The sequence below is a fragment of the Bos indicus genome, chromosome 16 (assembly GCF_029378745.1).
Source record: "Bos indicus isolate NIAB-ARS_2022 breed Sahiwal x Tharparkar chromosome 16, NIAB-ARS_B.indTharparkar_mat_pri_1.0, whole genome shotgun sequence".
Classification (NCBI taxonomy): domain Eukaryota; kingdom Metazoa; phylum Chordata; class Mammalia; order Artiodactyla; family Bovidae; genus Bos; species Bos indicus.
In genome coordinates, this window is record NC_091775.1 from 64744667 (window position 1) to 64767404 (window position 22738).

The following is a 22738-nucleotide window of genomic DNA, read 5'->3' on the forward strand; positions in this document are numbered from 1 at the left end:
AGCTGGGAGGAGCCCCCAGGTGACTCCAGTTCTCAATCCTACAACCGCAACAGCAGAGTTCTGCCAACACTCAAGTGAACAAGGAAATCCCCGAGAGCATCCAGAAACACTGATTTTAAGCCCAGTGGGACCCATGCCAGACTGCAACCTACAGAACTGTTTGATAATAAATTGGTGGTGCTTTGGTAGGACTGATTTGAAGCTAAAACTCCAATACTTTGGCCACCTGATGCAGAGAGCTGACTCATTTGAAAAGACCCTAATGCTGGGAAAGATAGGGCAGGAGGAGAAGGGGACAGAGGATGAGATGGTTGGATGGCATCATCCACTCGATGGACATGGGTTTGGGTGGACTCTGGAGTTGGTGATGGACAGGGAGCCCTGGTGTGCTGTGGTTCATGGGGTTGCAAAGAGTCGGACATGACTGAGCAACTGAACTGAAGCCTCTTAATGTTATGATGGAGAGAAAAAAGTAAGGATGGGAAGGCAAAGGAGGGAGAAAAATAACTATCAAAGTTCTTAAAAAATCTTAAAAACACTGTATGCTTCAGTGAACTGAGAATGGGGGGCAGGAGTAACTGTATTCTGAAGAAGACCTGAGAAGTAGTTGGTTGGAAACCAATGGAAGCAACCAAAAGGAGGCAGGTGACCGATGATTGAGAAGTTTGTTCATGCAAGGCTGTTGCTTTCTGTTTACTCTCAAGAGGGTCTATCTGTCCATCAAACTCTTGTCCATCAAGTCGGTGATGCCATTCACCCATCTCATCCTCTGTCGTCCCCTTCTCCTGCCCCCAATCCCTCCCAGCATCAGAGTCTTTTCCAATGAGTCAACTCTACGCATCAGGTGGCCAAAGTATTGGAGTTGCAGCTTTAGCATCAGTCCTTCGAAAGAACACCCAGGACTGATCAAATTACAAATAGTCAATTTGCAGAAGGAAAGATGAAGGGCTGAAGCCTGTGCTTATTTCCTTTTATATCCTGAAATCAGTGTAAATTGTGCTTTGTGAAAAAGACCAGTTTCTTTAAAAAAAAAAAAACACCCTGTTGTAGAGCATACATGGCAATCCAATTTAAAGGTTATATTTTCTAGCTTAATTTGCACTTAGATACAGCCATGTGATTAGGTTCTGGCTGGGGGCAGGGGGCACAAAAGTTGAAATAATGTGTATGACTTAGTAGAGAGGTCTTATCCCTTCTGCTTGGCTTGAGCAACAGTTGCTATCTTAGACCATGTGGTGATTTTGGATGAAAACCATACAAATGGAAGACAGAAGAAATTTGAAGCACTCTGAATATCTAGCACTCAACACCTAATATTGAGTACGCATGTGGAACATATGCTAGTTCTATAACTGAATACCTCTGGATTTCTGGAATATAAGTAACAATACCTCTAGATTTCTTGAACATAAGAAATACATCTTTGTTTTTTGTTTTATTTTGACTTTTTGTGCTTCCTATAGTTAATCCTATATAACTGTTATCTTATTCCAGTTACCTGCACAGATATGTAGGAATCAGAAATTGACCATAAACTGGCCAGACACTACGTAAAAAACTAAGGCTCTTATTGGACTAAGGCATGAGAAACAATATTCAGGGGCTTCCCTGGTGGTCCAGTGGGTAAGACCATGCTGTCAGTGTAGGGAGCTTGGGTTCAGTCCCTGGTCAGGGAACTAATTCCTCTTGCCCTGTGATGTGACAAGAAATTTGAAGAATTTTAAACCATGTTTGCTTTTGGAATGGGTGGTGATGGTATTACCATTTAGCTTTTAGGTTGTGTGATATTTCAAAGACATTTTTTAAAAAACATTAAAATGAATCTTCAGTGAGAGCATTAAATACAACCAGGTTAGCTCACCTAGTGTGTGTGAGTCTTCCAGGTGTGTGCAACTCTGTGATCCCATGGACTGCTGCCCGCCAGGCTCCACTGTCCATGGAATTCTCCAGGCAAGAATACTGGAGTGGGTTGCCATTTCATTCTCCAGGGAATCTTCCCGACCCAGGGATCAAACTAGGGTCTCCTGCATTGCAGGCAGATGCTTTACCGTCTGAGCCACTAGGGAAGCCCTTAAATATTTAATTTTTTAATTAAATAAAATTTGAATTTAATTAAAATGACCATTTCTGTGGGATATGAGATTTATTAAACAAATAGCTGAAATATAAAAATTTAAATCCAGATGCTTCAACTTGTTACTATTCTAATATCCCCCTTTAAGTTTGCTTCTATTTTATTATTGTTCATTTCCAAATTCAGATTTTGCATTACTTTGGAGAGCATATTATCATCTCTTTTATCTCCTGAAGCAGCCCCTTTGTTGAGGACTTCTTCTGCTACAATAAAAAACTGTTCAGTTGGTTGAAGAATGCTTACTCCATAGCCGTTGTTGTTGTAAATATGATTATTAGTCATCTTCAATTTGGGTGCTGGAAGAACCTGTTAAATTATTCAAGGAAGTTGGGTTTTCAGTAATTTCTATAAAACTGTGAACTAATGAACATTTCATAAGCTCTAGAACTTAATTCTTGAGCTCACACATTTCCTTAAAACAACTGAATCTCAGTTTTGAACAAGTGTTACTTTCCTCACACTGGATTAATGTAATATTAACTACAAAAATATTTGAGGAAATAGTATATGAAGTTTTCAAATTTATCGTTAACTATACAAGTCGAGAGAGGGACCTAGAAAGGTAGAATTTACATAAGTAGAAAAGAATGGGAAAGCATTTCACTTACAAATTATTGCTATTTATGTTTTAATTGGTTAGCTTAAATTATTTTACAACTTTTGAACAACTTAAATATTTCTTAATATATTTATCCTCTTTATTTGCTTTACTTAGCCAAATGTATTAATACTACAAGCTGGCTCAATGAAAACAAAATCTAAAAAGAACTCACCCCTTTCTCATATTCAAAGTTATTTACTAAGAATTTAAATTGAAATTATTATAAGACTAAATTTGTTTCCTGTCAACTATCATCTAAACAGTATTTTAATTGCTTGTACCATACTTAACAGACTAAAATTTAAGGCTGAAGCTAATATTTTGGTATCTTTATAATTTACAATTCTTATGTTAAAAAATATGAGAATACCTTCATATTAACTCCACCTAAGGTGCTTTTTGAACTGTCACAGGTTCTGAGGTTATTACAGTGATGAATTTCATTTCTTTCCAGAATGGCTACGCTCCCAGGATACAGTTCAACACCAGCACCCTGTAAATTAAAAGCAAATAAAACAATCTACAAAACACATGTACACCTCCAAAATTTTCTTTAGACTTGAAAAATGTAGTTCTATATTAGCAATCTAAACATATTAAGTTACATGAAAATACAACAGTACAATTTATTGTGGAAATAACATTTAAAACATTGAAAACAAACTCTGTGTCAAAGAATCATTAGACCTATAGGAAGGCTGAAGGTGTATGGACCATTACATTGCTCTCCTCCCACCCGAATCATGTCTTAGAAGGGAAAATCTCTTAATAGCAGTTATTCTAAGTAGTTATAAAAATTAATGTATATGTACTTTAAATCCTTCATAATGCTGCTAAAATCTGTTAACCTGACTCAAAATCTGTTTATAACCGCTGATTCCTAGATATTTTTAAAAAGCACACATCAACAAAACTCATTTCTTACTTTGGCAGTTCACTTTCCTCAGTATACTAAGTGTATAAAACAACATGCTTGTACTTGTTCTTGTTGAATTTACTTTTATCAGTTTCCAAGCTTAATTATAATTCCATTCAAAGATAAAACAATTGGTACCTTCTGTTTACATATTAAGATCACTCAAAGTTATATACAGCCAATAAACCATAGATTTTATAAAATAAAATACCTGGGCACCAGTTATTTCACTGTCTGTAATAGTCAAAGCAGCCCCTGTAAGAACACATACTCCTGTTCCTTCACATTTTAATACACAGTTTTCTAGAGTCATGTGACCAGACTCTACCACCACAATCCCATCAACTGTCCCTTGTTGTATCAAAGACAGATGCATTAGCTTCACATTATCAGCTTTGGACACCACAAAACTGTCGTGAGAAGGTTCAGAAGTAATCATAATTTCCTCTCTCTTTCCAATTCCTGATTTATAGGGACAAAAATACATAATTAAATGAGTACTTCCAAAGCTTAAATCCCATTAGTCATTCAGTAATACTTGCTATTACAAGTAACATTTGTAATTATTCAGTCAACCATTTAGACATTTAACTATAATGTAGTCTTGTTTCCTTATTTTGATGCCATGATGGAAGAATCTGGGTTTATAATCAACCTAAATGTACCTATGGTACTTAACACACTCATTCCACTACATATTTCCCTATATTACAGTGAGCAGTAATCTACAAAATGTGTAAGATCCAGGAAGTATCTTACCATAACCTGGTTTCAAAACCATAATAAAAAAGACTGGCAGAGACTCTTGAATTAGGTTATAAGATTATTGTAATTGTGTCTATAATTTTGCTCTAGTAGTCGTCACAATCCTCTAAGTTGAACATCTATCCAAAAATGAGGGGTTGTATATTGAAGACAAATTTTTAAAATTAACAAATATCCTTATTACCCATATAGTTCAGCAAAGTAAACATTACAGTCATCAAAATCTAGTGGAAATTATGCTCAATTTTTGAAATGATAGCAAAGTTTGTCATCTGTCTTGTCTTTTGGCCAGACAATGGGAACAACCTTAATGTAAAAGGGCAGAACCAGTCACTAAATATGTTCAGAATCTAAAAGAAATTTAGTAAACTCTGCTTTTTTACTTCTAGTTTAGTAAGTTTCCATAGAATTAAGCTTTTAGAGAAAATACTGAGTATATTTTAATATACCTTTACATTTGGGTTTTCTACTAAAGTAGTATGAAATGCTGTGGAGACAAGAGAAAAAAGTAGTTCAGGTAAAAAATAGAGCTGCTGGAAGATACTGTGAGCAGGTTTTTTTGTTTGTTTTGTTCTGACTGTTTATCATGGGGAAGCAGTCTCACTGATCTCTCTGGTACAGTGCGTCCAAGGAGGAAATCTGTACAGATAGTACACTACGGGACAGGTGCATGCTCAGTTGCTCAATTGTGTCTGACTCTTTGTGACCCCATGGACTATAGCCCACCAGGGTCCTCTGTCCATGGGATTATCCAGGCAAGAATACTGGAGTAGGCAGTATTCTTCCCTCCTCCAGGGGATCTCCCCAGCCCAGGGACTGAAGCCTCATCTCCTGCATCTTCTGCATTGGCAGCTGAATTTTTTACCACCAAGCCACCTAGAAGCCCACACTGGACCGGTGACAAAATATTAATTGGAAAAGGCACATAAGGGATATTTGTGAAACCCCAAACTGTCCTAATTTCTAGTAATCTGATTAACCATGTTTATAATATACAGTTTGTCCAGAATACACTGCTATTAAAAGATTAAAAAGGATGCCTTGCTAACCCTTTATAACAATGTCATCAGTCAATAAAGCAAGATTTACAGCTTGATATTCTCCTGGAAAAATAACAACTGTATCTCCACTGTAACAGCTATCCAAAGCCAAATCCAAATCATCATGCTGTTGGAGAAGTGTGTCTGGAGATAAGTCCTTTACCTGAAAAGAAGAAATAGAACAGTAGGTCCAAATGACATAGGTCATTTAAATCAGTTAACTCCTTGGTAATGTGCTTTTTCACACTGAAGTGAAGTGAAGTCACTCAGTCGTGTCCGACTCTTTGCGACCCCATGGACTGTAGCCTACCAGGCTCCTCCATCCATGGGATTCTCCAGGCAAGAATAGTGGAGTGGGTTACCATTTCCTTCTCCAGGGGATCTTCCCGACCCAGGGATCAAACCCGGGTCTCCCGCATTGGAGACGAACGCTTTAACCTCTGAGCCACCAGGGAAGCCTTTTTTCACATTATCTTATAGGTAATGCACTGTTTAAATACTGTGTATGTTTATGTTCATTAAATGTTCAATGAAAGGAGATTTTCCTTACAATCCCTAATAATTCTTACAGCTACTAAATACAGCCAGAAGTTATTGTGACCTTTACCCCCTAAACTCCCAACAGTTCTTTGAAATAAAGTATTATTATACCCTTGTAATGTTACAAAATTGAAACTCAGTGAGAGTGAATGATTTGCCTATGGACACAGAATGAGTGAGTGGTAAAGCTAAACTTTAGGTCTAGGTTTTGATGACCCCAGATTTCTTTCCTATTGGAAACTACTACTTTATTTTCTTTAACTCAAACCGACCCTAAAATTTTGGTAAACCATCAAAAATTTATTATAGATTCTAAAACTAAAATGAAAAAGTACCAGGAATTTGCACTGGGAGTAGAAAAGGTGAAAGAACTTCATTATTAGAACCAGTAAGAATGAGAAACTTTAAAAATAAAATTTGAAAACTAAATATATACCATGAAAAAATGTCTATTCTTTTATCCCAATACAAATGGCATTATCATTCATGTCTCTTTTTTCTTATTATAAAAAATAGAAAATTGAAACAAAGCATAACAAAAATGGAAATTTTAACAAGTTTTTACCTAAATAGAATATATTTATGAAGCTACTTTCCTTCTTGTCTTTTTCCTATGCATATACTCACATGCATAATACTGATGTATCATAAGATGGATGCAGGTGATTTTGAATCCTGATTTTCTCATTATGTTATATCACACTTCCCCATGTCTTTAAATATTTTTTCAAAACCTAATTTTTTAAATTTATGTAATAATACATCATATAGATGTGTATATATTTATTTATTTGACTGCTTGAGTCTTAGATATAGCACGTGGGATCTAGTTCCCTGATTAGGGGTCGAACCTGGGCCCCCTGCATTGGAAGTGCAGACACTTAGCCACTGAACCATCAGGGAAATCTCGATGTGTCATAATTTATGTTATAATTTTCTATCCTTATTTAGATGGCTTATAATTTTCCAATATCATGAAAATACTACCACAAATAAATTATGCACATCTCTGGTTATTTTTTAGGGTAAATTGCTAGATTGAGAATTACTGTCAAAAGGTATAAAACATTTTAAGCCTCTTGTATACATATTGCTAAACTGCCGTCCAGAAAAGTTTAACCAATTGAAACTTGATCTGAGACCTCACTTTTCTTTCTGCAAGCTCATCAGAATGGGGTATCTTTTAAATGTATAAAAATATTTGCTATTTTAACAATTTTCGCTGCCTAAATTTAATTTTCCTTGATAAGTGGGAGTGCTGCCTAATTTTAATTTTCCTTGATAAGCAGGAGTGAACATTTTTCTAGAAATATACATATGAAACTCTTACAGTAATCCTAAGTCAGCAAACCAAGATAGTCGTTTGTGTTTATATTACATCTTACATACTCTTATACATCTGTGGCAAACAGCACAAGGATTATCTCTGTAAATAAATGTTTTGGAAAAACTCTAGAAGCCATCTCGTTTTTTTTCCCCTAAGTTTTTTGTTTGTTTGGGTTTTGTTTTGTTTTGTTGCGCCATGCTTGCAGCTTGCAAGATTTTTATGCCCTGACGAGGTATCGAACGCATGTCCTCTGCACTGGGAAGCTTTGAGTCCTAACCACTGGACCACCAAGGAATTCCCATGATTTATATTTTTCTTATTCCTCCTTACCTCAGAAGAGGGACTGATAAGGAAACTGACCTTTGTTTTACCTCCCTCACTTCATGGCAAATAGATGGGGAAACAGTGGAAACAGTGACTGACTGTATTTTTGAGGGCTCTAAAATCACTGCAGATGGTGATTGCAGCCATGAAATTAAAAGACGCTTACTCCTTGGAAGGAAAGTTATGACCAACCTAGATAGCATATTCAGAAGCAGAGACATTACTTTGCCAACAAAGGTCCGTCTAGTCAAGGCTATGGTTTTTCCAGTGGTCATGTATGGATGTGAGAGTTGGACCATAAAGCTGAGCACTGAAGAATTGATGCTTTTGAACTGTGGTGTTGGAGAAGACTCTTGAGAGTGCCTTGGACTGCAAGGAGATCCAACCAGTCCATCCTAAAGGAAGTCAGTCCTGGGTGTTCATTGGAAGGACTGATGTTGAAGCTGAAACTCCAGTACTTTGGCCACCTGATGTGAAGAGCTGACTCATCTGAAAAGACCCTGAGGCTGGGAAAGATTGAGGGCAGGAGGAGAAGGGGAAGACAGAGGATGAGATGGTTGGATGGCATCATCGACTCAATGGACATGGGTTTGGGTAGACTCCGGGAGTTGGTGATGGACAGGGAGGCCTGGCATGCTGCGGTTCATGGGGTCACAAAGAGTTGGAAATGACTGAGCGACTGAACTGAACTGAACTGAACTGAGGATGGAGGAGCTTTGCCAAGTAGCAGCTGATAAAAGCATTTAAAGACATCCTATACCCAAAGCTACGTGGGACAAAGGATGAAGGAAGGGACAAGAAAAAGCCTACAAATGAGGAAGCTGAAGAGGAAGATTTCTTGGGGTAATAAGAGCTACCTCATATCCTGGGAACCTACAATGAAATGCACAATCTCACGGATGGATGCATACTCAGAAAAGATCTGTAAAGACCTTAGGCTTGTGCTTCTGACTGATCACGGCCCTGTGCAAGCAGAACATGAAAGCAACTGGCAGTTGTAGGCAGCCTGACATAGCTTTGAAGAGTACCTATTCTGCAAAAACAAGATTTTTTACTTTTAACTGTAGGTTTTTAGGAAAATTTCTGTCAGGTCACTAACTGTATCTCAGTTAGTGACATAATAGAGACTTTAGCAGCCATACACAAAATAGAGCCTTTTAAAAATAGCTTGAAAAATTCACTAAACATATTGACAACTGCAGTCCTCAACAATCAATACAGCAAACTCTGGGGATGGGATAGAATCCAAGTCCCAGAGTTACCATCACTGCAGATGGTGTTTGCAGCCATGAAATTAAAAGACGCTTACTCCTTGGAAGGAAAGTTATGACCAACCTAAATAGCATATTAAAAAGCAGAGACATTACTTTGCCAACAAAGGTCCGTCTAGTCAAGGCTATGGTTTTTCCTGTGATCATGTATGTATGTGAGAGTTGGACTGTGAAGAAAGCTGAGCGCCGAAGAATTGATGCTTTTGAACTGTGGTGTTGGAGAAGATTCTTGAGAGTCCCTTGGACTGCAAGGAGATCCAACCAGTCGATCCTAAAGGAGATCAGTCCTGGGTGTTCATTGGAAGGACTGATGCTGAAGCTGAAACGCCAATACTTTGGCCATCTTATGCGAAGAGTTGACTCATTGGAAAAGACTCTGATGCTGGGAGGGATTGGGGGCAGGAGGAGAAGGGGACAACAGAGGATGAGATGGTTGGATGGCATCACCAACTCGATGGACATAAGTTTGGGTGAACTCTGGGTGTTGGTGAGGGACAGGGAGGCCTGGTGTCCTGTGATTCATGGGGTCACAAAGAATCGGACATGACTGAGCGACTGAACTGAGCTGAACGGAACTGAATATTAAAAATACCCAGTTTTCAACAAAAATTAGAAGACATACAAAGAAACAGGAAACTATGGTCCATTCATGGGGAAAATTAAAAAGAAAAAAAAATTGACATAAACCACCTGAGGAAACCCAGAAAAGTATTTGGACCTTTTCTTTGGAAAGAATATTTGACAAAATAGCAGTTGAAACCCTGAACAAACTTTAAAACTTCTGTGCATCATTGAACATTATTAAGAAAGTCAAAGGACAACTACAGAATGAGAGAAAATATATGCAAACATGTATCTAAAATTAATATAGTATCTATATAAAGAATTCATAATTGATAAAAAAAGACAAACAACCCAACTAAAAATAGGCACAGGACTTGAGTATATCTCTCTCCAAATAAGACATACAAATGGCCAACAAGCACATGAAAAGATGAAATGAAACTCAAAACCGCAATGAGATACCACTTCATATCCATTAGGATGACTGTAATGAAAGAGACAGATAAGTGCTGCTAAGGATGTGGAGAAATCAGAACCCTCATACATTGCTGGTGGGAATATGAAATAGCTCAGCCACTGTGGAAAACATTTTAGTGGCTCTTTAAAAGGTTAAACATAGAACTACCATACTCAAATGAATTGAAAACAGGTAGTCAGATTAATATTTGTATATGCTACCATTCACAATAGGTGGAAACAACTCAAGTGTCTATGAGCTGATGAATGGATAAGCAAATTGTATATACATACAATGGAATATTATTCGGCCATGAAAAAGAAATGATGTACTGATACATGCTCCAATGTGGATGAACCTCAAAAACATTATGCTAAATGAAAGTCAGACACAAAAGGTCATATATAGTATGATTCTATCTAAATGAAATATGAAGAATAGGTAAATCTACAGAGAGAAGAGATTGGTAGTTGTCAGGGCCTGGGAAGAATAAGATTAACAGTTGAATGGATATAGGGTTATATTTGGGGGTGATGAAAATGTTTTGGGACTAGATAGAAATGACAGTTGCACAATATAGTGAAATAATATTACTAAAATGTCAGTGAACTGTTCACTTTAAAATAGCTCATTTTTTAATGTGAACTTCATCTCAATTTCAAAAAAAAAGGGAAAAATATACAAGAAAGAGAAAGAATAACCAAAAGCACAGTCTCTCTGAGCAGTCAGGTAGCAACAGACTCAGTAGTGCAGATGGAAGGGAACTAATCTTCTTTGCACCTGGTATATTTTCAGACACACTTTATCACACTTAACCACACATGTTACCACACTTTCTGAAGCATTACAAGGAAACTGTAATTCTAGCAATGATAGATACATGACTGAAATCTGAATGGCAAATAGTAATAATATTAGGAGTTCACATTTTTGTGGTAGGCACTTTGCTAAAAGATTTACATAAATTATTTTACTTAAGCCTTCCAATCCCAAAGAAAGGCAATGCAATACCGCACAGTTGCACTCATCGCACATGCTAGTAAAGTAATGCTCAAAATTCTCCAAGCCAGGCTTCAGCAAAACGTGAACCGTGAACTTCCAGATGTTCAAGCTGATTTTAGAAAAGGCAGAGCAACCAGAGATCAAATTGCCAACATCCGCTGGATCATCAAAAAAGCAAGAGAGTTCCAGAAAAACATCTACTTCTGCTTTATTGACTGTGCCAAAGCCTTTGACTGTGTGGATCACAATAAACTGGAAAATTCTGAAAGAGATGGGAATACCAGACCACCTGACCTGCCTCTTGAGAAATCTGTATGCAGGTCAGGAAGCAACAGTTAGAACTGGACATGGAACAACAGACTGGTTCCAATAGGAAAAGGAGTACGTCAAGGCTGTATATTATCACCCTGCTTATTTAACTTATATGCAGAGTACATCATGAGAAACGCTGGGCTGGAAGAAGCACAAGCTGGACTCAAAATTGCAGGGAGAAATATCAATAACCTCAGATATGCAGATGACACCACCCTTATAGCAGAAAGTGATGAAGAACTAAAAAGCCTCTTGATGAAAGTGAAAGAGGAGAGTGAAAAAGTTGGCTTAAAGCTCAACATTCAGAAGACGAAGATCATGGCATCTGGTCCCATCACTTCATGAGAAATAGATGGGGAAACAGTGGAAACAGTGTCAGACTATTTTTGGAGGCTCCAAAATCACTGCAGATGGTGATTGCAGCCATGAAATTAAAAGACACTTACTCCTTGGAAGGAAAGTTATGACCAACCTAGATAGCATATGCAAAAGCAGAGACATTACTTTGCCAACAAAGGTCCGTCTAGTCAAGGCTATGGTTTTTCCTGTGGTCATGTATGGATGTGAGAGTTGGACTGTGAAGACAGCTGAGTGCCAAAGAATTGATGCTTTTGAACTGTGGTGTTGGAGAAGGCTCTTGAGAGTCCCTTGGACTGCAAGGAGATCCAACCAGTCCATTCTGAAGGAGATCAGCCCTGGGTGTTCTTTGGAATGATGCTAAAGCTGAAACTCCAATACTTTGGCCACCTCATGCAAAGATTTGACTCATTGGAAAAGACTCTGATGTTGGGAGGGATTGGGGGCAGGAGGAGAAGGGGACGACAGAGGATGAGATGGCTGGATGGCATCACAGACTCGGTGGACATGAGTTTGAGTAAACTCTGGGAGTTGGTGATGGACAGGGAGGCCTGGCGTGCTGCAATTCATGGGGTCACAAAGAGTCGGACACGACTGAGTGACTGAACTGAACTGAATGACTCTATAGGATAGACTTCATTACTCCTTTTTATAGATAAGGAAGTAAGAGAAACTATGCAATTTTTTAAATCCAACCCAAGTATTATGAAGAAAAACTATGAATCAAACCTAGATTTCTATTATTGTAAAGCTTATATTCTTCACCACCACACTATCCTGCCTTCTAGACAAAGAAGGAACAGGATAGAGTCCTATGATGAACAATGGGGACATTGATATTTCTCCTAAATATAGGAGAATAACTAATGTTGAACTTTAGTTTAAGCACTGAAACAAATACTGCTTATCTCTGTTAGGAATGATTCAGAAGTCAGACTGAGTCTAAACCTAAAGACAGAATTCAGGTCTCTCATCACAATTTGAGAGACTAAGGAAGTAGACATATTTAGTTCAACTGACTGGAAGGATATCTAGGACATTAATTCAATAGAGAATACAGGAGGACTAAGGACAGGCTGTGTACAAAAGAACAGTAAGTTCAAATTTAGGGTCGTTATCTTTTAGTGAAACATAAGGTAAAGATGCTGAGAAGAACTTCTAGTGATGTTGATCAGCAAAAAATGCAAGAGGGGATAAATCTACTGAAAAACCACTGCATGCCAGGCTGCTAGGTATTTTATACATAGGATTTAATTTCATCCTCAAAAAAACAAAGTTTAGTGGTGGTATTGGTGGTGATGGTTGTGATGGTGGTGGTAGCCGCGGTAGCCATCATACTAGTAGAAAACGTTTATCGAATACTTACTATGTGCTGGCCATTATTCTAAGCACATGACAAATGTGAATTCATATAGTCTCTATAAATAAAGAACACAGTATTATCCCTATTTTACAGATGAGGAACTAAAGCGCAAATGGGAAAACAGCTTGTTGAAAATTACATAATTAATAAGTGCCAAAGCCAGACTCTGCATCCAGGCAGTTTGGCTCCAGAGATCATCCTCTTAATCAGCACAGTTTTTCTCTCTTTTTAAAGCACTCTGAAAATAAAGAAATTGGGGTTCAGAGTTAGGCTGCTTGCCCAAAACAGGCTATTTAACACTGGACTACCTGACTACAAAGTCCATGCCTTTTCACTACACTGCTTGTAAAGATCACCAGCATAATGATAATGGGCATGGATTAAAACTGTTTAAGGAGAGTACAGAGCAGGAAAAAGACCGAAGAATCTTCAAAGTTGAGAAAACTGTTAAAGGCTTATATACACAGCTGTGACTAGGTACACCAAATTAAAATATTTTGTCCACCTCAAAGGTAAATCTAAAATCAAAGATCTAAGCAAAGTAGAAATTGATGATGCTGCCTTCTCAGAGTAGTCTTCCTCTCATTGTCCTGTTGTCTGAAGTTTGTGGATATTTACTTACACAAATGAAGACAGGGTTGCAAAGCATTGAATAAAAATCACAGAAACATTTTACTGTTATATAGGAAAATAAAGCCAAAAACATTTAAAAACAAATAAAAAGATAGGTAAAAAAAAATATTTTAAAAGGCTGGAGATAAAATCTATACCTTACTTTACAATGATGTTTCAAAAGATGTTTACAAATAAAATTGGTGGAATAATTAATGTTATTGAAAATCTGATCCAGTAAGCAAATCAAAGGAAATTAAATTTTATTTAAAATAATAAAAATTGGTAGGATAACAGATAAGACCAGTCTAATAGGCCAGGCTTTATCTCTATTCATTCTCCTGCTGCTGCTGCTGCTAAGTCGCTTCAGTCGTGTCTGACTCTGTGCGACCCCATAGATGGCAGCCCACCAGGCTGCCCTGTCCCTGGGATTCTCCAGGCAAGAACACCGGATTGGGTTGCCATTTCCTTCTCCAATGCATGAAAGTGAAAAGTGAAAGTGAAGTCGCTCAGTCGTGTCCGACTCTTAGCGACCCCATGGACTGCAGCCTACCAGGCTCCTCCGTCCATGGGATTTTCTAGGCAAGAGTACTGGACTGGGGTGCCATTGCCTTCTCCGATTCATTCTCCTACTAGGTATTAAATACCATCCTTTCTGGACTTCTTTTAGTTCCTCATATATACCCCATTCTCTGTCAAACATGTACTCATTTACTATTCAATGAAAAATGCTCAGCACCCACCTTATACCAATCATCATGCTAGGTGACTACATGAATGGTAAACATACTCCCCTTGCTCTTAATAGCTAGTATATTAATAGTAAATGAGACAGACATTCAATAGGTAGCCACAGAAAATATTTAGCACAGTTATGATAAGGAAAAGTGACAGTAAGGGAACATGCAGGGTGCACAGTATGTAGTCTATGTATTCTGAAGGTTGAGCAAGTTTTTTTCTATGGAAACGACATTTAAATTGAGACCTAAAGGACATACGGTAGCTCTCTGAAACAACATGGTGTACGCCAAGACGTGGTTTAGTGAGGGAGGAAGGGGTATATGAAGGTGACAAGGGGACGATAAACTCTCAGAAGATGGTAATTAACAATTGGGTAGGTGGTTGTGCCATTTACTGAAACAGAGAACATTAGAAGATAATCTAGTTACTCGATAAGATCATGAATTTAATTGTGGACACTGAGTTGAAGTACTCAGGACATAATTAAGGGGTGATGAGCAATAGGTAGCTAGACATACCGGTTTGGGCCTCAGAACAAAAAATGTGGGCTGTGGATACACATTTTAGATTATTAATGTATATAACTGAAGTCATGGGAAAAGATCACATAAATCACTTAGGCATATTATAGTGCAGAAAAAAGATAAGTTCCAAGCATTTAGAGGACAGAAGGAGAAAAAATACAACAACAATTAGAGAGATTGAACCAGCAAAATATGATAACAGAAGACAATGAAAAGCTATTCAAGGAGACAGCTGTGAAATACTACTGAGAGGTCAAGTGAGATGACTTAGAACATTTCCCCACTTGGGCTAGTTAAATTTACACTCATCCTTTAGGTTTCATCTGCATTATTTCTTTCAGGCAACGTTGCCAGAATTCCTAACTCTGCTTATGTACCCATCCTAAGTGCCTCCTGTATATACTCCTATCGTAGCATTTACTATTATATTATTCTGTGTTGCAACTGCAATAGCCTATTTACTTGTCCGTGTCTCCACCATAGGTCTTCCCAGGTGGCTCAGCGGTAAAGAATCTGCCTGCCAATGCAGGAGATGTAGGTTTGATCCTTGGGTTGGGAAGATCCCCTGAAGAAGGAAATGGCAACCCACTCCAGTATACTTGCTGGGAAATCCCACGGACAGAAGAGCCTGGCAGGCTACAGTCCACAGAGTCACAAAAAGAGTCAGACATGACTCAGCTTCCACTAAACAACATCTCCACCATCATTCAAACTGCTCAGATGTATGGAAGAAGCACGATTGTGGGTCTGGTTCAAAAGTGTATCTCCTTCAAATGCAGTATTTCTCATATTTCTCTCCCATAGATGCTAGCATAGCACCTGGCAACAAGATTAGTACTCTGTAAATAGTTGTGGACATTTATTTATTTCGTACCTATATTATGTCAATCACTGAGCTGGGTGTAACAGAGACATTAACGTCAGACAAGAATCCAACCTTCAAAGAGCTTGTTTTCTAATTATATGCAGCTAAACTTAAATGAACAAATAAGAATAAAATGTATTACTTACCATGTCAGTAGTCATCACTTTTGCTACGATATGTGTTATAGTCTTTCCAAAGTTTCTTTTTCCTTTCCTACGCCTCAGAATTCTTGGAAAGAAGGGTCCATGAACTCTGAAGTTGAAAACATGTATTTTAATTAAATCAGTATGAAAAATACTTAAGGTACACCTACTTAAAACTTGGTACTAAGCATCTTTGAGTAATAGGTTCCATTCATTTTGAGCTTCTTGAGAGCAAAGAGCAATTTGAGAGTGATGGAATAATTGAGATCTTTTAAACAACTGAGTGTTTAAACCATTGAACTCTGAAATCTTTTGAACTCTGAAAATCTGCATGCAACTCACTACAATCAATACCTCAATCATCTTAACTTTTCAGTACAGTAGAAAATTTCCTGATTATACTTTCATAATACATTGAATTGTAGACACTCAAAGCAGAGATAGGTTATGTCTGTGCTACTGAGGTATAAGAATATTTGGGGACCTGCCTAATTTGAGAGACTACGTTTAATTAATTGTTTTTGTATCTATGGAGAACTTATCCTTTGAAGCAGGATAAGTTGGCTGTTGGCCTCCATTAAACAATTCTAGCTTCTTTCTTCATTGTTTTTAACTGGTTGCTATTCAGCACTTTTAGATAATTCCATTCTTTGTCTTCTTTCTGCTTTCCCTTACAGTTCCTGTTTCCTATTCATCATTTAAGTGTTATCAAAAGAAAGAAAAAAAATTGAGTATAACTTTTATCATTACTGTCAGCCATATTTACTGTATGGGTAATCTTTTGGGTTCTCTGCAGCACTTTATCACTTGATGCAGCATTAAAACCAATATTTTTCAGCTTATGTTTCAATTATCAATATTTAAAATAATTTATTGGTATATAATTAATTTATAAGGTTGTGTTAGTTTGACGTGTAGAGCAAAGTGAATCAGTTATGCATATACATATATCCACCCTTTTTTTAGATTCTTTTCCCATATAGGCCATTACAGAGTATACAGTAGAGCTCCTTGTGTTATAACTGTAGGTCCTTATTAGTTATCTATTTTATATACACTTTGCAGTGTGTATATGTCAATCCCAATTTACTTCTCTCCCCTCCCCCTTATACCCTGGTAACCATGAGCTTGTTTTCACATTTGTGACTCTACTTCTGTATTGTAACTAAGTTCATTTGCACCCTTCTTTTTAGGTTCCACATATAAGCAATACCTCAGTTACCAATATTTTTGTGAAGCTTAACATTTCAGAGAACTGTTCCTACGTATTTATCATTCCAATGATTGAATTTTGAACTCTAAGATATTAGCAATGTTCTCCAAAGGAAAAGTTTCATTTGACATTTCAACATCAAACCCATTCAGCACTTTTATACCTATTTAAGCAAATTTTGATTTGAGAAAGAGAACTACTCATACATTTTTTTCACCATATATATAATTACTAGTTGCTCAAAGAGTAAAGCATCTTACATGCAGGAAATAGTTTATCATACAATCCTAGCTTTAAAATTAAAGGTTTATGTCAGTGATTTTCAAAGTTATATTTTTAATAAGGTATAATTTACATAACACTCATTTTAAGTGAACCTCTCTATGAGATTTCACAAATGTATACACCCATTTAACTCAATCATGTTTGTGATCTTCCATTTGTCACGGTCCTACAACTCCCCACTCATCCCAAATACAGAGGTGGGTACCAGTTGCCACTGTTCTGCCCACTTCACTTGCTTTGCTGTTTTCTTCACCACTGACTCATTCCTCTCATTTGTGACTGACAGTCATTGAGTGTGTGGGTAAAGATAGGGAATACTCATGTTGAACTCACTCTGATGGCTATAACCTATGTGAACATAACCTATTTAAAATTCAACAAACAAAATCCCCAGTTCTTTATTATGAAAAATTTCAAACATATCCAAAGTAGAAAAAATAGTATATTTAAAAGTAGAGAATATATATATATATTTAATATATATCCATCCATCACTACTTTCGAGAATTGTCATTTATCTCATTCTCACAACATTTTCCCCTATCATAGTCACCAAAATATTTTAAAGGAAATCCCAGCTATGGTTTAATTTGACTTGTAAATACCTCAGTATGTATATCCAACAGGTAGCCACTTTTTAAAATAGCATAACCACAGTATCATTATTACACCAAACAAGGTTAATAATAGTGCCCCTACATCATCTAACACTTTGTCTGTGTTCAAATGTCTGCACTTAGCTCTGGAAGATATTTTTACCATTGGTTTATGTGAATCAAGAGCCAAGCAAGGTCCATACGCTAAATTTGATCAATATATCTTAAATATCTAAATCCATCTTTTTTCATTTATACTAATTACCCATTCTCTTTTATGATGTTTATTTTTAATTACTGGCCCTGCAGCATGTAGGATCTTAGTTGTCCCACCAGGGATCGAATCTGTGTCCCCTGTAGTGGAAGCCTGGAGTCTTAACCACTGGGCCACCAGGGAATTCCCTGATATTTGTTTGTTGATCTATAGAATTTCCCACATAATTTGGCTAATTGAATAACAAGGCATCATTTCAAAAGTTCTTCAATCCCCCTGACATTTAGATCTAGAAGCTTGGTAATATTAAGATTCAATTAAAAATCTACCCTCTGAGTTTTGAGGACCAGCTGGCCAGAAGAAGAGCCTGGAACTGCAGAAGAGACACACACACTTACAATTGTTGCCTCAAACTACCCGGTATAAAAGGAGAAGGAAGAGGTCAAACCCTGCTCCTTCCAGCCTTTGGAAGAAGTAGCTGCACTCAAGGAGAAATGTAGATCAGTGGGCGTCTCTCATTTGTCAGGAGCTCATTTCTCCTTCATAGGGCAGAGTGCAAGGCCAAGACTACCATTCTACTGCAGGGATTTTGAACCCATCAGGAGGGTTCTGGAGAAGGCTCAACTGATGGGCTTCAGGTGAATAAATGTTCTGACATTTCATCCAAAAAAAAAAGATTATAGGTGGTACTATATACTATTGTCAGAGAAGGCAATGGCACCCCACTCCAGTACTCTTGCTTGGAGAATCCCATGGATGGAGGATCCTGGTAGGCTGCAGTCCATGGGGTCGCTAAGAGTCAGACACGACTGAGTGACTTCACTTTCACCTTTCACTTTCATGCACTGGAGAAGGAAATGGCAATCCACTCCAATGTTCTTGCCTGGAGAATCCCAGAGACGGGGGAGCCTGGTGGGCTGCCGTCTTTGGGGTCGCACAGGGTCGGACACGACTGAAGTCACTTAGCAGCAACTCAATCATAACACTCAAGATATAGAACATTCCCATCGTACAAGTTCCTTCATACATCTTTGCAGTCAGTCCTCAGCATCGACTTTCAGAAACCCACTAATCTTTTTGTCATAGATTTTCCTTTCTTGTAATTTTAATTGGAGGATAATTGCTTTACAATGTTGTGTTGGTTTCTGTTATATAGCCATGTGAATCAGCCATAAGTATACACGTGTCCTCTCCCTACTGAACCTCCCTCCCACCCCTCACCCCATTCCATCCCTCTAGGTTGTCACAGAGCACTGGGTTGAGCTCCCTGCATTATACAGCAACTTCCCATTAGCTCTCTATTTCATATATGGTAATGTGTATGTTTCAATGCTACTCTCTCAATTCGTCCTTCCCTCTCTTTCCCCAGCTGTGTACGCAAGTCTGTTCTCTACGTCGGCATCTCTATTCCTGCCCTGCAAATAGGTTCATCAGTACCACTACCTTTTTCAGAATTTTAAAATGGAATTTTAAAGTAGAATATGCTATGTACTCTCTTGTGTCTGCAGTTTTTCAGTCAGACTATTTTGAGATCCACCATGTTATTTTGTATATCAGCAATTTCTTTACATCACAGAAAAATATTTCATTATTCAGTTCAGTCGCTCAGTTGTGTCCGACTCTTTGTGACCCCATGAACTGCAGCACGCCAGGCCTCCCTGTCCATCACCAACTGCTGGAGTCCACCCAAACCCAAGTCTATTGTGTCAGTGATGCCATCCAACCATCTCATCCTCTGTCGTCCCCTTCTCTTCCTGCCTTCAATCTTTCCCAGCATCAGGGTCTTTTCAAATGAGTCAGCTCTCTGCATCCGGTGGCCAAAGTACTGGAGTTTCAGCTTCAACATCAGTCCCTCCAATTAACACCTAGGACTGATCTCCTTTAGGATGGACTGGTTGGATTTCCTTGCAGTCTAAGGGACTCTCAAGAGTCTTCTCCAACACCATAGTTCAAAAGCATCAATTCATTAGGATTTTCTATATACAAGATTATGTCATCTGCAAGTAGAGATAATTTTCATTTTCCTTTTTGGATCTGGATGAATTTATTTCCTTTTCTTTCCTATTGCTCTGGCTAGAACCTCCAGCACAACTGAATACAAGAGTGGACATCATTGTCTTGTTCCTTATCTTAGGCGGGGAAACATCCATTCTTTCATTGGTAAATATGATGCTATAGGATTTTCACAGATGGCCTTAAACAGGTTGAGGATGATCCATTCTATTCTAAGTTTTTTTAGAATTTTTATCACGAAAGAGGAATTTTGTCAAATGATTTTTCTGTAACTTTTGAGATGATAATGTGGCTTTATTGTGTATTATATTGATTTATTTCCATATGTTAAACCAACCTTGCATTCCTGGCATAAATTCCACTTGTCATAGTGTCTAATCTTTTTCATATGTTGTTAGACCCAGTTTGTTAAAGTATTATTGAAGATTTTGCATCTATATTTACTTATTTTATTCACTTATTTTTTATTTAAGTCTTTTGGCTGTGTCCTGCAGCTTGTGGGACTTAGTTCCCTGACCAGGGGTTGAACCCACATCCTGTGCATTGGACGCTCAGAGTCTTAACCACTGGACCTCAAGGGAAGTCCCTGCATCTATATTTATACTGGATATTTTCTGCAGTTTTCTTGTGATATCTTTCTATAGTTTTGGTATCAAGGTGATAATAGCCTCATAGAATGAGTTGGGGAAGTAGTCCCTTCTCTTTTTATTTTTTGGAAGACTTTGCCAAAAAAAAAAAAAAAAAAAAGGTGTTGGCTTCCCTGGTGGCTCAGGGGCAAAGAATCCACCTGCCAACACAGGAGATGCAAGAGACACAGGTACACTCCCTGGTTTGGGAAGATCCCTGGAGTAGGAAATGCAAACCCACTCCAGTAGTCTTTCTGGGAAAATCCAATGGACAGAGGAGCATGGCAAGCTACAGTTCATGGGATTGCAAAGAGTCGGACATGACTGAACAACTAAATGCACACACACAGGTAGGGTTTCTTTACCCTCTTGGCTTCTTTCAAGATTTTTTCTTATCTGTGGTTTTCTTCAGTTTAAGTATAATATGCCTATTTGCACATTTTGGGAGTATTTGTCCTACTTGGTGGTCTCTAAGCTTCTTGGATCTGCGGTTTGGTGTTTTCATTTAATTTTGGAAAATTTTCACCATTATGAATTTGAACAGGGAGGCCTGGCATGCTGCGATTCATGGGGTCGCAAAGAGTCGGACAGGACTGAGCGACTGATCTGATCTGATCTGCTCTGATGAATTTGAATTTTTTTTCAGTTGCATTTGCTTTCTTCTCTTCTAGTATTCCAATTGCACATGTGCTACATTCTTTGAAACTATTCCACAATTCTTAGATCTTTTTTTCATTATTTTTTCTCTTTGTATTTCAGTTTGAAACAATTTCTCAAGCTTTCTGATTCTTTCCTCAGTTGTGTCGCATCTATTCATGAGCCTTTCAAAGGAAGTCTTCATTTCTATTTACAGTGTCTTTGATTTTTAGAATGATCTTTTAATTCATTCTTACAGTTTCCATGTTTTGCTTGAACATTATCCATTTTTTTCTTGCATGTTGTATACTTTTTTCCATTAAAGTCCTTAACATATTAATCATAGCTACTTTTTTTTTTTTTTGGTTGCACTGCATGGTGTGTGGGATCTTAGTTCTCTGACCAGGGATCGAACCTGGCCCCTGCAGTGGAAGTACAGAGTCTTAACCACTGAACTGCCAGGGAAGTCCCAATCATAGCTATTTTAAATTTCCTGTCTGATAAATTCCAAAATCATAATTGAGTCTGTTATTGATGCTTGCTTTCCCTCTTCAGACTTGGTTTATTTCCTTGCCTTTTAGCATATCATAATTTTTTTTGAAACCTACACATGGCTAACAGGAAGTGAAGTAGATTAATTATTAATCCAACCAGGAGGTAGCCTATGTTTATTTGCTGTAGCTTTATGTGTCAGAGGCTTCAAATTCCTGTAATTTCCAATTTTCGGTCTCTGTATATTTTCGGGCTTCCTTTAGAAGCCCCAAACTACTCTTTAGAAGAGTCTGTGTCTTACAGCTCTTTTAACTATAATCCAGTTATTATCCTGGAATCTTGTTGGTATGGTTTTAAGATTTAGCAGAGAGGAAGTGTCTATACTCTTGTGATTACTTATTGGTCTTTTACTGAGTCTATGTCCCTGGACTGTGACCTTCACAACTGTTCTTAATCCTCTTTTTCCCCAGACAGGAAGGCTGTAAGGGACTAGAGTCAGAGAAATGCCTTTCCTCTAGGTGGCAAAAAACTCTGGTAAAGACTTTTCTCCTGGAGAATAGCAGATCTTTATTATGGAGAATGCTCTGGGTATATTTCATAATGGGTACTTTTCCCTTCACCCTTCCGGAGTCATAACAGAATCTTTCTTGGCTCTTCACTGAGAACCTAGTTAGACTCCTAGAGGTAAAACCCCACAAAGGTATGGGATCTCACTAATAACTGCAGCTCCCTGTGAGTTTCTTTGATACTAGTTATCATTCAGCATCCAGCAATCTATCAAAATTACCATTTAAATGTTCTTATA

General features: G+C 37.8%; 1 protein-coding gene across 1 annotated transcript in view; it reads right to left on the reverse strand.

The window, feature by feature from the left end:
- Window positions 1–2107: 2107 nt before the first annotated feature.
- Window positions 2108–22738, reverse strand: part of SHCBP1L (SHC binding and spindle associated 1 like) — a 44139-nt gene continuing 23508 nt past the window's right edge. The window contains exons 6-10 of the mRNA XM_070768544.1: window positions 15862–15967; window positions 5466–5619; window positions 3863–4113; window positions 3106–3228; window positions 2108–2440 (exon numbers count right to left, since the gene is read on the reverse strand). Coding sequence (XP_070624645.1) covers window positions 2189–2440; window positions 3106–3228; window positions 3863–4113; window positions 5466–5619; window positions 15862–15967 — 886 coding nt within the window. The 3' untranslated portion in view covers window positions 2108–2188. The remainder of the gene's footprint in view (window positions 2441–3105; window positions 3229–3862; window positions 4114–5465; window positions 5620–15861; window positions 15968–22738) is intronic.